The following is a 12,005-nucleotide window of genomic DNA, read 5'->3' as shown; positions in this document are numbered from 1 at the left end:
AAAATAAATAAATCTTTTTTAAAAAGAGAGATGATACATTATAAATCAATGCAACAAGAATGGTGTGCAAAGAAAGCAAAAAATACTTGGCAGTAGGATGGAGAGGGCTGATTCTTAAAATAGAGAAAGCCTTCCAAACAGGAGAGCAAAAAAGAGAAAAAGACATGCAAAATAGCGTAGAAAATTGGACAAAGAATCAATCTGTGGTCTAATCGGGAGAATAACTAAAATATAAAACTAACAGAATCGAGAGGAAGTATGAAAAGCCAATTCATCAACATTTTTGGAAACTAAATGACAGGAATGTCTAATTATGTACCCAACACAATTAATACACAGAAACAAATTCCATCTCTAGGTGCCTCATTATATCATACAACAGGAATAAAAAGAAGAGTCTTAAAACTTATATACAGAAAAAATATATACCACATCCCAAAGACAAAGGTGGAAAACTTCGAGAAGAAAGTGGAGCAATGTCCTCAAAATTCTCCTTTTCTTTTAAAATTATTTTTAGATTTTAAATGTTTTATTTTTAAATTAAAATGCAAATTCATTTGGGTGTTAAAGTGATTTTCAGGCATGCATATCTTTACACAGTTATCCAACGCACCTTTCTTAGAAAGCTGGCATAGGATGTGCTCCATGACGTGGAGGGATTACACCCATTTTTTAAAAAGATTTATTTATTTTTATTGGAAAGGCAGATATACAGAGAGGAGGAGAGACAGAAAGGAAGATCTTCCATCTGATGATTCACTCCCCAAGTGGCCACAACAGCCAGAGTTGAGCTGATCTGAAGCCAGGAGCCCAAAGCCTCTTCCAGGTCTCCTGCACGTGGATGCAGGGTCCCAAGGCTTTGGGGTGTGCTCGATTGCTTTCCCAGGTCACAAGCAGGGAGCAGGATGGAAAGCAGGGCTGTTGGGATTAGAACCAGCATCCATGTGGGATCCTGGCGCGTTCAAGGCGAGGACTTTAGCTGCTAGGCTACCATGCCGGGCCCAGGACTATACACTTCTAAGAAAGAAAGTGTGTGGGACTGTGTTCTCGCTGTTTGGTGAAGATCCCAGTGTACAAGATAACCAGGCCATAACAGAAAGCCTGTATCCCAGGAAGGAAAGCATTTCTTCAAATAAAAACCTAAAAGCCACACTTCCCAGTATCTTTGTCCTTGATGTTTGGAGATCAAGTTGCCAAATAGAAACTTGCTTAAGACAGGGAAGACAGAAGAGGAGCAGACAGTATTTATACAAAGTCAAAGCTACAGAGAGAGACTGAGAGAGAGAGATCCATTGGTTTACTTCCCAGATAACCCCAACATCCAAGGCTGGGCCAGGCAGAAGCCAGAAGCTTCATCTGGGTCTCACATAGGTGGCAGGGACCCAAACACCTAGGCCATCCTCCACCGCTTTCCCCAGGCCGTTAGCATGAAGCTGGGTCAGAAGTAGAGCAGTGGGGATGAGAACCAGCACCCACAGAGGATGCCAGCATTGCAGGTGGCAGTTTAGCCCCCTACACCACACCTCTGGCCCAGATGTCCAGGGGTCAGACACAGAGGCTTTTAGTTTTCCTCACTCTATACCAGCTCTTCCTTCTGCTGAGCCATAGTGGCCCCTAGCCTAATATGTGATACCTGTCGTTATAGCCAGAGAGGCAACAGCTTTCCTAAGCTCTCCATGATTCTTCCACAAAGCCCAAGTTGGCAGAGCGGCCAGAGAGGAGCTACTGTGCCCAGCGTAGGCTGACAGCAGTGAGCCAGAGGTCACAGGACAAAGGCAGGCTCCATGGTGTTAAACCGCTGCCTACAGTGTCACCATCCCACATGGGTGCCAACTTCACTCATAGCTGCTCTACTTCTTATCCAGCTTTCTACTAAAGGAATGAAAAAATTAGCAGAAGGTGGCCCAAGTGCTTGGGCCCCTGCCACCATGTGAGAAGCGTGAGGGGGAGCTCCTGAGTCCTGGCTTGGGCCTGGCCCAGCCCTGGGTATCTATTGTGGTCATTTGGGGAGTGAACCAGCAGATGGAAGATCTTTTTCTCTGTATCTCTTCCTTCCCTCTGTAACTCTACCTTTTAAACAAATAAAATGAATCTTAAGCAAGCAAACAAACAGAAACAGATTCACAAGGGCTATGACCTCCCAGAGGACTCTGGGCTGTCTCTGGCAGGTGTCTCCTCTTCCCCCAACAGCTGTGACCTGGAGGAGACAATCTGGTTCCTGATCACAGTTGCCCTTGTGACATCGTGACCCCCTCCTCCACACCCTTCCTGCCCCTGCCAGGGCTGAGGGAAGAATAAGCAGAGGTGGTGTGAACACCTGAACCACTCCCTCCAACCATGGGCGGTAACTGTTGTGTAAGATTCAGCCACATGCATTCCTCCCTGGGCTGGGGGCCGGAGGGGGCAACGTCAGGCGGTGCCATGGAGCTCAGGGAACAGCAGGGAGCAAGGGCTGTGGGGACACTGCACAGACTGATCCTTGTCCCTGCTCCCAACCCCACACTCTGATTACAGAAACCTGATCGGCGACACAAAAATACACAGGATGCACACCGGCAGCGGCAGGTAAGTGGGGCCCAATGACCAGCACTGGCCTTCTAACCTCGGGCATGCAGGAATGGTGTCCGGCCCCATCTCCTAAAGTCCTCTCTCTCCTGGGTGAGTAGAGCTAAGGGCTGAGATGGACAGGACAGGGGGCAGAGCAGCACACAGACAGCTGGGAATTAGGGAGGTAGGTGAAGGTCAGCTAGGGTCCCAGGGATACATAGTGACTCAGCAGTGGAAGCAGAGACAACACAAGTGAGGGGAGAGGCACACGACTCCACAGAGCTGTGACAGTATGGGAGGCGGCAGTAGGGCTGCGCCGTCGAGGACACGGCCACAGGTGTACCGAGGGCTTGGCACCCTCTGCCAGAGCGAGTCCTCCGGAGAGAAGACGATCCCGCCTCCACCTGCCAGATGTTCAGGCAAGAACGTGTAGAGACTGTGGTGGGCTGGGGGAAAGGAGGATGAACAGAGAGGCAAAGCCACCCCAATCCCCCAGCTCTCCTGGTCCTCAGGACCTCCAGGGGGCCAGCCGAGAGTCCAGACAGTCCACTGGTTTTGACCAGGACAGACTCACAAAGAGGCCTCTGCTTTGCTCCGTTAGAAGTTATTGGCGCAACTCCGCCATCAGCAGAAGGTCCGAGCGGCGAAGTGCATCCAAGCCTGGTGGCGGAGCGTCCTGGTGCAAAGGACCTTGCTGGTGGCCGCCCTCAGCGCCTGGGTGATTCAGTGCTGGTGGCGGACCGTGCTACACCGCAGGCTGCAGCAGCGGCGGCTGAAGCTCCTGCGCCTCTACGTGGTGGAGGAGCAGGCGGTGGTCAAAGTGCAGTCCTGGCTCCGCATGTGTCGCTGCCGGCAGTGCTACTGCCAGGTGTGCGACACCATCTGCGTCTTCCAGCCCCCAGACGACAGTACGCTGCCCTACCCGAGCCACAACTTGTTGCAGGTTCAACACAGACTCATCTCCAAGCAGCCCAGATTCCACATCGAGATCGTATCTGTCTAACAGGTCTACCGCTGCCCCCAATAAACATCCGAGTAGTTTGCATGAGTCTTCCTGATTCCCACACCCCCGGGACTACCCTCACCCCACCTCTCCCATCTCCAGGGATGGCCCTGCTCCTCCTTTACTTGGGGGAAAAAAACAGGGAAAAAAAAAGAAAAACTTCCTCCTATTCTCTCAGTTCCTCCAGCCCTTGCTTAGACAGGGGCAGTGTGCTAACAACTTGGCCTGAGGTCGTTCTCACAGCCAGGTGTCCCATTCCCCATCCCCAACACCACTCCTGTCACTTGCACTTGGGACAGTGAGTGGCTGGGCCTCACCTCACCACCTTGAACATTGAATGTGTCCTTGGAACTGACCATTGCAACACTGGCTTGACTGTGACCGCTCTGGTCTCTGACTTAGGGCCACGCTCTGTCTTTCAGGGCAGAGGTTAGAAAACCATAGCCCACAGCCCTGAAGCTACACCAGGCTGTGTGGACACCAGGCCAGATACACCTGTTCGCTGGCTGTCCCTTTGCCAGCAAGGTTGGTCACCCCTGCTGTAAAGCCCTGGCTTCTTGGGCACTGATCCAGGTATTGACCTTAACAATGGTTCCCTTGAGTATTCCTTCGCTCTGTTATCACCATAGCTCCCTCACTCTCTTCACTGTTGCATGAACTCAACACTCCCACTGCTCTCACCCCTGCCCCAGGAGAGCTGGACCCCTGAAGCAGTCTTCAGGTTGCATGGCTTCCATTTACACTCAGGACTCCCGATCACCAACGGACACACTTGCTTGGAGCCCTTCAGGTGCGCTTGCTAACTTGGCGATTCACATGCATTTCCATCTCCAAAAATGCCACTATCCTTTCTTCAATGATGAAGTCCTCACACACAGAGCGAGGAGGCACAGACTGAAGTCTGTCCAGTATGACAGTAACCACATGTGCTATGAGTGATCGCAGCATCACAGTGTAGCCAGTCTGAACGCATGATGGATTTTAAAGACCTAAAACAAAAAAGCCTAAAACATTTTTTGCATTTTTACATAGAATGATATTCACTATTATGATGGTACATAATTTAGGTATGATGGTCTAAATAAAATGGGCTGTTAACATCAATTCCATGTGTTCCTTTTTTACCTTCTTTTTTAAAAGATTTATTTTTTTAATCTATTTTATTGTATTAAGAGATTTATTTTTATTGGAAAGTCAGATATACAGAGAGGAGGAGAGACAGAGAGGAAGATCTTCCATCTGTTGATTCACTCCCCAAGTGACCGCAACGGCCGGTACTGCGCCGATCCGAAGCCAGGAGCCCAAAGCCTCTTCCAGGTCTCCTGCACGTGGATGCAGGGTCCCAAGGCCTTGGCCCATCCTCTGTTGCTCTTCCAGACCAAAGGCAGGGAGCTGGATGGGAAGAAGGGCTGCTGGGCTTAGAACTAGTGCCTATATGGGATCCTGGTGTGTGCAAGATGAGGACTTTAGCTGCTAGGCTACTGCATCTGACCCCATTTTTACTTTCTTAATGTGAGTACTACAAGAATTGAAACTGTATACGTGACACATGTACAGGCATCTTACCCTGTTTTCCATTACTATGAAGAAACACCCAAAGCTGGGCGACATAACAAGAAGAGGTATAACTGAGCACACAGCTCTGAAGGCTCAACAGCAGGACATGAGCAGCCAGCTCCAGCCTGGCATAGAGCTTGGGGTGGATGGCAGCATGGTACATGTGTAGGAAAGAGCTCACATGACCAGACTGGAAGCCACAAAAGCTGGGAGTGGCCAGGCTTGTCCTGCTCCAACAACTCTCTCTCAACAACACAAACACACCAGCCTCCCTGCAAAACACTACCCCATCTCTTCCAAGTTCAGGGCCCCCTGTCACCTAGCAACCTTCCTCTAGGTCCTGCCTTTTAGAATGCCTACCACTTCCTGGATCGCCACAGGGTTAGGAACTATGCTCCCAACGTCCAAGCCCAGGGTGGACAAACTCAAGCGAGATACAAACCATAACCATTTGGGGTGTGGCTGGAGGGTTGCAGGGGTCCCCCCAAGTCCCGCTGCTTCACTCTAGCAGGGGCAGTTTCTTCTGGGAACAGGTTGCAGCTCCTTCTGAGCCAGGTTTCAGCTGCTGCTTTCAGGGAGCGCTCCTGGAAGACTGGATTTCAGGGGTGGGCACTGGCGAGGGGTCAGAGTAACTGGGTTCAAGTCCAAATTAGTTGAGCTTCTTGCTAACACACACCTGTATTAGCACATTCCCATGAAGGCGTCTTGAACGGAGACGAGGGGACTGATGCAACAGCTGTGTTAACCCAGAACAGATTATACCAGTTTCATCTTCGTACTGGTTGCTGCTGTTTGTTCCCTTGTGTGACTTGAAGGATCTAAATAAACCCAGACCACAAGGAGCATCACCAGCCACATCACCCCTGGGTGTGGTTCATGCCGTCCTCAGGACCTCGGATGCCAGGAGCTGCTTTCTGCATAGTAGGCAGGTCTCGCTGAGGGTGGCAGGCATTACATGGGAACTACAGCCGCTGGGTTAGGGATTGTCTCACACCCCACACTCCATCCTTGTGATTCCCTCTGGCACCAGAGTTCTATCAGCTGATATGGTCCACACAGCAGATCACTTATGTCATAGCCTGAAATCACTGCATGTCTCTCTCTTGCTCTGAGTTGCACTCAAATCTGGCTGCTTGCAATTCCTGCGACCGAGAGATCAGAGAGTGCACATACTGGAGGACCACTCTGCCCTGCTCACCAGCTCCAGTCACCATGCCAAGAGTTAGCGTTGATGCTCTGTCCCGTGTTCATCGGATCAAATCCCTGGGGCTTGTAAAGTAACAGATAGACCTACAGTAAGAGTCCTGGGGGCTAGAGCACAGCTGTAGACCACCATCCTTGCTGGGTGACTTTAAATTCATTGTCCATTCTCCTTATTTATAAAAGTGTTAGGAAGAAAACTCAATGCTGGGGCTGGCACATGGTAAAGCCACCGCTTGCCATGCTGGTATTTCATATGGGCACTGGTTTCAATTGTAGCTACTCCACTTCTGATCCAGCTCCCTGCTAATGTACTTGGAGCAGAGGATGGCTCAAGTGCTTAGGTCTTTGCATGATGTGGGAGACTAGGAAGAAGTTCCTGACTTCTGCCTTCAAGCCAGTCCAGCTCCAACCACTGTGACCAGATGGAAAACTCTCTCTCTCTCTCTCTCTCTCTCTCTCTCTCTCTCTCTCTCCCTGCTTTTCAAATAAACAAAATTACATTTTAAAAAAAAAAAAGAAAGAGGAGCCCGGCATGGTAGCCTAGCAGCTAAAGTCCTTGCCTTAAATGCGCCAGGATCCCATATGGACGCTGGTTATAATCTCGGCTTTCCATCCAGTCCCCTGCTTGTGACCTGGGAAAGCAGTTGAAAATGGCCCAAAGCCTTGGGACCCTGCACCCACGTGAGAGACCTGGAAGAGGTTTTAGGCTCCCAGCTTCAGATCAGCTCAACTCCAGCCATTGTGGCCACTTGGAGAGTGAATCAACAGATGGAAGATCTTCCTCTCTGTCTCTCCTCCTCTCTGTATACCTGCTTTTCCAATCAAAAAAAAAAAAAAATTAAAAAAAGAAATTAGAAAAGGTCACATGTTCTATGCTTCCATTTCTTTTTTAAAATTCTTTCATTTGGGTAATCTTTACATATATTTGATTAGGGCACAAAGGGTCAAGGGCTGCAGGAAAGTGTGTAAGACTGTTTGTATCCTGGGTAAGGGAAGAGATAATGAGACAAACCCCACCCAGCCTGCCACCCATCCCAGGTGCCAGATGTGGGGCATGCTCCGAGGGTCCTGCTCATATGGTTTTGATAGTTCAACAGTTCTGAATTGCTGCCAATATCGCTGCTCCAAGTGTGATGAAATCTCTTCAGAATCCACTGGCTGACATAGTCTCTTCATGGTTGGGGTTCTGAGATCAGCACTTCAGTTGGCGGGAACCCCAGATAAACATCATCTGAGGGATCCCACACCTGATTCTTTGTGAATTTGCCAGTACGGGGTCCGGCACTATCCGTCGCCCCAACCAGCTTATGCACATGCTGGTCGTTGCAATTGCTGGGTCAGTTCTGTCTCCAGCCCTGTCTTCCATGCGAACCGATGGGTGTTGCAGTCTAGTCCAATCCTGCCCACTTCATACTCTGCCCTCCTGCAAACCACTGGGAGCTGCAGCCTAGTTGGGACGACTCCCCATAACTTACTTCCACCAGGCCTGCCCCATACCCTGGTTCCCATGCTTGCCAGTATGTATCGCAGACTTGTTCAGTCTGTCCCACATCCCGTTTAACTCTCATACATGTTAATGGGCATTGAAGCCTAGTCTATACTTCCATTTCTATAAAATGTCCTTGAATGAGCAAATCGTGCAGACATAAATGACTAGCTGCTAGTAGCTAAAAGAAGGGAGATGTAAACTGACTGGTAATGGGTACACAAGTTTTTTTTTTTTTAAGTAATGCAGATACTCTAGAACTAGATAGTGAAGATGGCCATACGACGTTGGGAATCTACTAAAACCGTGGAATTTTCTGCTTTAAAAATGTGAACTTTATAATGTGCACATTGTATATCTCAGTAAAGTTGTTGGTTTTTAAATGTTTTTAAATGTTTTATATAGTTGCTTTCACTTTGACTTGAAAAAGAGACAAGGGCTGGTGCTATGGCTTAGTAGGTAAAGCCTCTGCCTACAGTGCTGGCATCCCATATGGCCACTTCAGATCTAGCTCCCTGCTTACGGCCTGGAAAAGCAACAAAGGATGGTCAAAGTCCTTAGGGCCTTGCGCTTATATAGGTGATCCAGAAGAAGCTCTTGGCTCCTGGCTTCAGATGAGTTAAGCTCTGGTGGTTGTGGCCATCTGGGGAATGAATCAGCAGATGGAAGATCTTTCTCTCTGTAACTCTTCCAAATAAAGTAAATCTTGAAGAAGAAGAAGAAGAGGAAGAAAAGAGAAATAGAATAAAGGAATTTTCCAGCTGCTGGTTCACATCTAGACTGTTTGTGCCATCCAGGACTGGCCCAGGCTGGAGTCTGTAGTCTGATATCTGTCTGGGTCTCCCACATGAGCACCAGGGGCCTGAGGACCTGTTGCCTTCCTGGATGCTCATGAGAGGGTAGTTGGATCAGAAGCAGAGGCAGGACTTGAACCAAGCACTCCAGTATGGGACGTGGATGTCCCACAAGGCGTCTTAACCACTGAGTCACACACTCAACCCTGAGTAGAGCTGATTTCTAAATCTGCGCATGGGACTAAATTAGTATTGGCTGTTACAGAAAATAATATGAAGGGTGCAGGAGCTCAAGCACTTGGACTGTCCTCTGCTGCTTTTCCAGGCATATTAGCAGGGAGCTGGATTAGCAGTGGAGCAGCTGGGATTCACACCAGTGCCCATGTGGGATGCTGGTACCACAGGCAATGGCTTAACCAGTTAGGCCACAGTGCCAGCCCCTATTGGACTTTAAAAAAGGAAACCCTGCCATTTGTGACTACTATGTGAATGAACCTAGAGAACATAATGGTAAGTGAAATGGGGCAGGCACAAGACTTCACTTGTGGGTGGGACCTAAAACGGTTGAAGTTGTGGAACTAGCAAGTAAGATGGCAGTAACCGGGGAGCTGGGGTGAGATGGGACTTGGGAAGACATCCGTCAAAGGATTCACTATTTCAGTTAAACAGGAGGAATAAGTTCAAACCTGGGGACCAGAGTTAATCATCATGTACTGCACTGTTTTAAAAATGTTTGTTCATTTTCTCCGACTTGAAAGGCAGGTAACACACACTGAAAGAAATTTTCTAACCACTGATCAACTCCTCAAATGCCTGCACATGCTAGGCTGTGCTGAAGCCAGCTCCATGTGGGCTGCAGGGGCCCGAGCACACCAGCCATCATCCCCTGCTTCCCAGGATGCATTGGTCTGCCACTTGCAGACAAGTGAAGGAGCCAGGACTCAAACCAGCTCTGTGATATACGAGGTAAGCTTTCCGAACAGTGGCTCAACGTGCCGCACCACAACACCTACCCCATATTCTTGAAAAGCATTGAGGGCAGATTTTAGGTGTTTTCATCACAAAAAAACAACCACAAGAAAAAGAAAACATGTGAATGTATATGTTAATAATTTTAATTTAACCACAATGTATGCTTGCTTCAAAACAGTGTGTTGTCCATGGTAAGTATATATAATTATTCTTTGTCAACTTAAAACAAGTATTAAACTATATGTGGATTAATCTTATGTAACTTGTTTCCCAACTGAATTCACAGAGCAGTCATTCATTCAGTCTTAGTCCAAGTTCAAAGCCAATAAACTTGCTCTAAGGTGACTTTCAACATTTCAACTCTGAAATAGTTATTTGTGCTACTTTTTGTGCCTTTGAATTCATTTTCTACTTTTTAAATCTTGAGTCAATGTTAGAATTCTTTCACCAGTTCCTCAAATGGCATTACACCCTTGATATAGTATTTCTAAAATTAAAGTGTGGGGTTTTTTTCCCTCAAGTCAGCATTTCAAAAATGACAGGACTATTCTAGGTACTCTAAAAAGATTCTCAACTAAAATTTATAGCAAACTTCAAAAGACTTCAAGCAGCCAAAGCCATCTAAAAGAAAAACAAACCTGAAGCCATTAGTTTCTTGATCTCGAACTATATCACAATACTATAGTAATCAAAACAGAATGACATACAGACACACAGAACAATGGGATAGAACAGAGTCCAGAAATAACCCGTGTGTATAGTGAGATAATCTTTGACAAAAGTGCCAGTAATACACAAATGGGGAAAGGACAGAGGGTCTAGTGTGATAGCCTAGTGGCTAATCCTCACCTTGCACGTGCCAGGAACCCCTATGGGTGCCAGTTTGTGTCCCAGCTGCTCCACTTCCCATCCAGCTCCCAGTCTGTGGCTTGGGAAAGCAGTAGGGGATGGCCCAAAACCTTGGGATCCTGCACCCGTGGGTGAGACCCTGGAGAAGTTCCTGGCTTCAGGTAAGTTCAGCTCTGCTCTGGCCATTGCGGCCACTTAGGGAGTGAGCCAACAGATGGAAGATCTTTCGCTCTGAATTTCCATCTCTCTGTAAATCTGCCCTTCCAATAAAAAAGAAATGAATTTTGAAAGAAAGGAAGAGAGAGAAGAAAGAAAGAGACAGACAGACAGACAGAAAGAAAGAAAGGAAGGGAGAGAAGACAGAAAGAGACAGACAGACAGACAGACAGAAAGAAAGAAAGAAAGAAAGAAAGAAAGAAAATAGAATGGAATAGAATATAGTAGAATAGAAAAAATGGGAGGAAGGAAGAAAAGAAAGAAGGAAGGAAGGAAGGAAGAACAGAGAAATGGAACTGGGAATACAGAATTTCCACACACAAGAGAATAAAATTGGACCCTTGTTTTACACTGTGAATAAAAATTAACTTGAAATAGACTTTCATGAAAGACCCGAAGCCATAAAACTCCTAAAAGAAAACTCAGAGAAAAAGGTCCTTGACATTGCTTTGCCAATGATTCTTTTAAATATGACACCAAATGCACAAGCAATGAACTCAGAGATTAAGGAATGATACCACACAGCAAACAACCGAATAAAGACACAGCCTTTGTAACAACAGAAAACAGCTGAAAATCATGTATCTAATAATGTGTTAATACCTAAAATATACAAGAAAATCATTAAAATAGCAAAAGTAAATACGTTGATTTAAAGTAGACACAATGAGTAAAAGAAATGCACAGCAGTTCTAATTATTGGGGAAATACAAATCAAAACCACAGTATCCCCTAACATCTATCACAACAGGCATTATGCAAAATAAGAGAGGGACCAGCACCATAGCACAAATGGTGCCGGCATCTCAGAGGGATGCCAGTTCATGTCCCAGCTGCTCCACTTCCAATCCATCTCCCTGTGTATGGCCTTGGAAAGCAGTAGAAGACGGCCCAAGTCTTTGGGTTCCTGCACCCATGTGGGAGACCTGGAGGAAGCCTCTGGCTCCTAGCTCCTGCTTCCGGACTTTGGACTGGCCCAGTTCTGGCCATTACAGTAGTCATTTGAGAGTGAGCCAGCAGATGGAAGATTGCTGTGTGTGTGTGTGTGTGTGTGGTGTGTGTGTCTTCTTTTTCTCTGTAAATCTGCTTTTTAGATAAAAATAAATAAATCGATTCTAAAAAAGAAAGAAAGATTCTAAGAGAGAAAGTGAATGTTGGCAAGACTGAAGAGCAAAGAGAACCCTGCCAGTAGAAATGTAAATTGGAAGACATCATGGACAACAGCACGGAAAAGTCCTCAAAAAGCTTAGAACTCACTCAGGGTGGGCATTTGGTGTGGTGGTTAAGATGTGGGATGTCCACAGCCAATATGGGGGTACCTGGGTTCTAGTCCCACCCAGCTCTGCTCCTGATTCCAGCTTCCTGCTAATATGCACCT

The 12,005-nt window shown here is 47.2% G+C and overlaps 1 protein-coding gene across 1 annotated transcript; it reads left to right on the top strand.

The window, feature by feature from the left end:
- Window positions 1–2,251: 2,251 nt before the first annotated feature.
- Window positions 2,252–3,590, top strand: IQCF3 (IQ motif containing F3). Its single transcript, XM_058678930.1, has 3 exons — window positions 2,252–2,355; window positions 2,515–2,565; window positions 3,149–3,590. The coding sequence occupies exons 1-3, from the start codon at window positions 2,338–2,340 to the stop codon at window positions 3,548–3,550; spliced, it is 471 nt and encodes a 156-aa protein (XP_058534913.1). The 5' UTR covers window positions 2,252–2,337; the 3' UTR covers window positions 3,551–3,590.
- Window positions 3,591–12,005: the final 8,415 nt, after the last annotated feature.

Source organism: Ochotona princeps, chromosome 21 (genome assembly GCF_030435755.1).
Source record: "Ochotona princeps isolate mOchPri1 chromosome 21, mOchPri1.hap1, whole genome shotgun sequence".
NCBI lineage: Eukaryota > Metazoa > Chordata > Mammalia > Lagomorpha > Ochotonidae > Ochotona > Ochotona princeps.
Note: the sequence above shows the minus strand (reverse complement) of the source record. Positions and strands in the feature narration are given on the sequence as shown.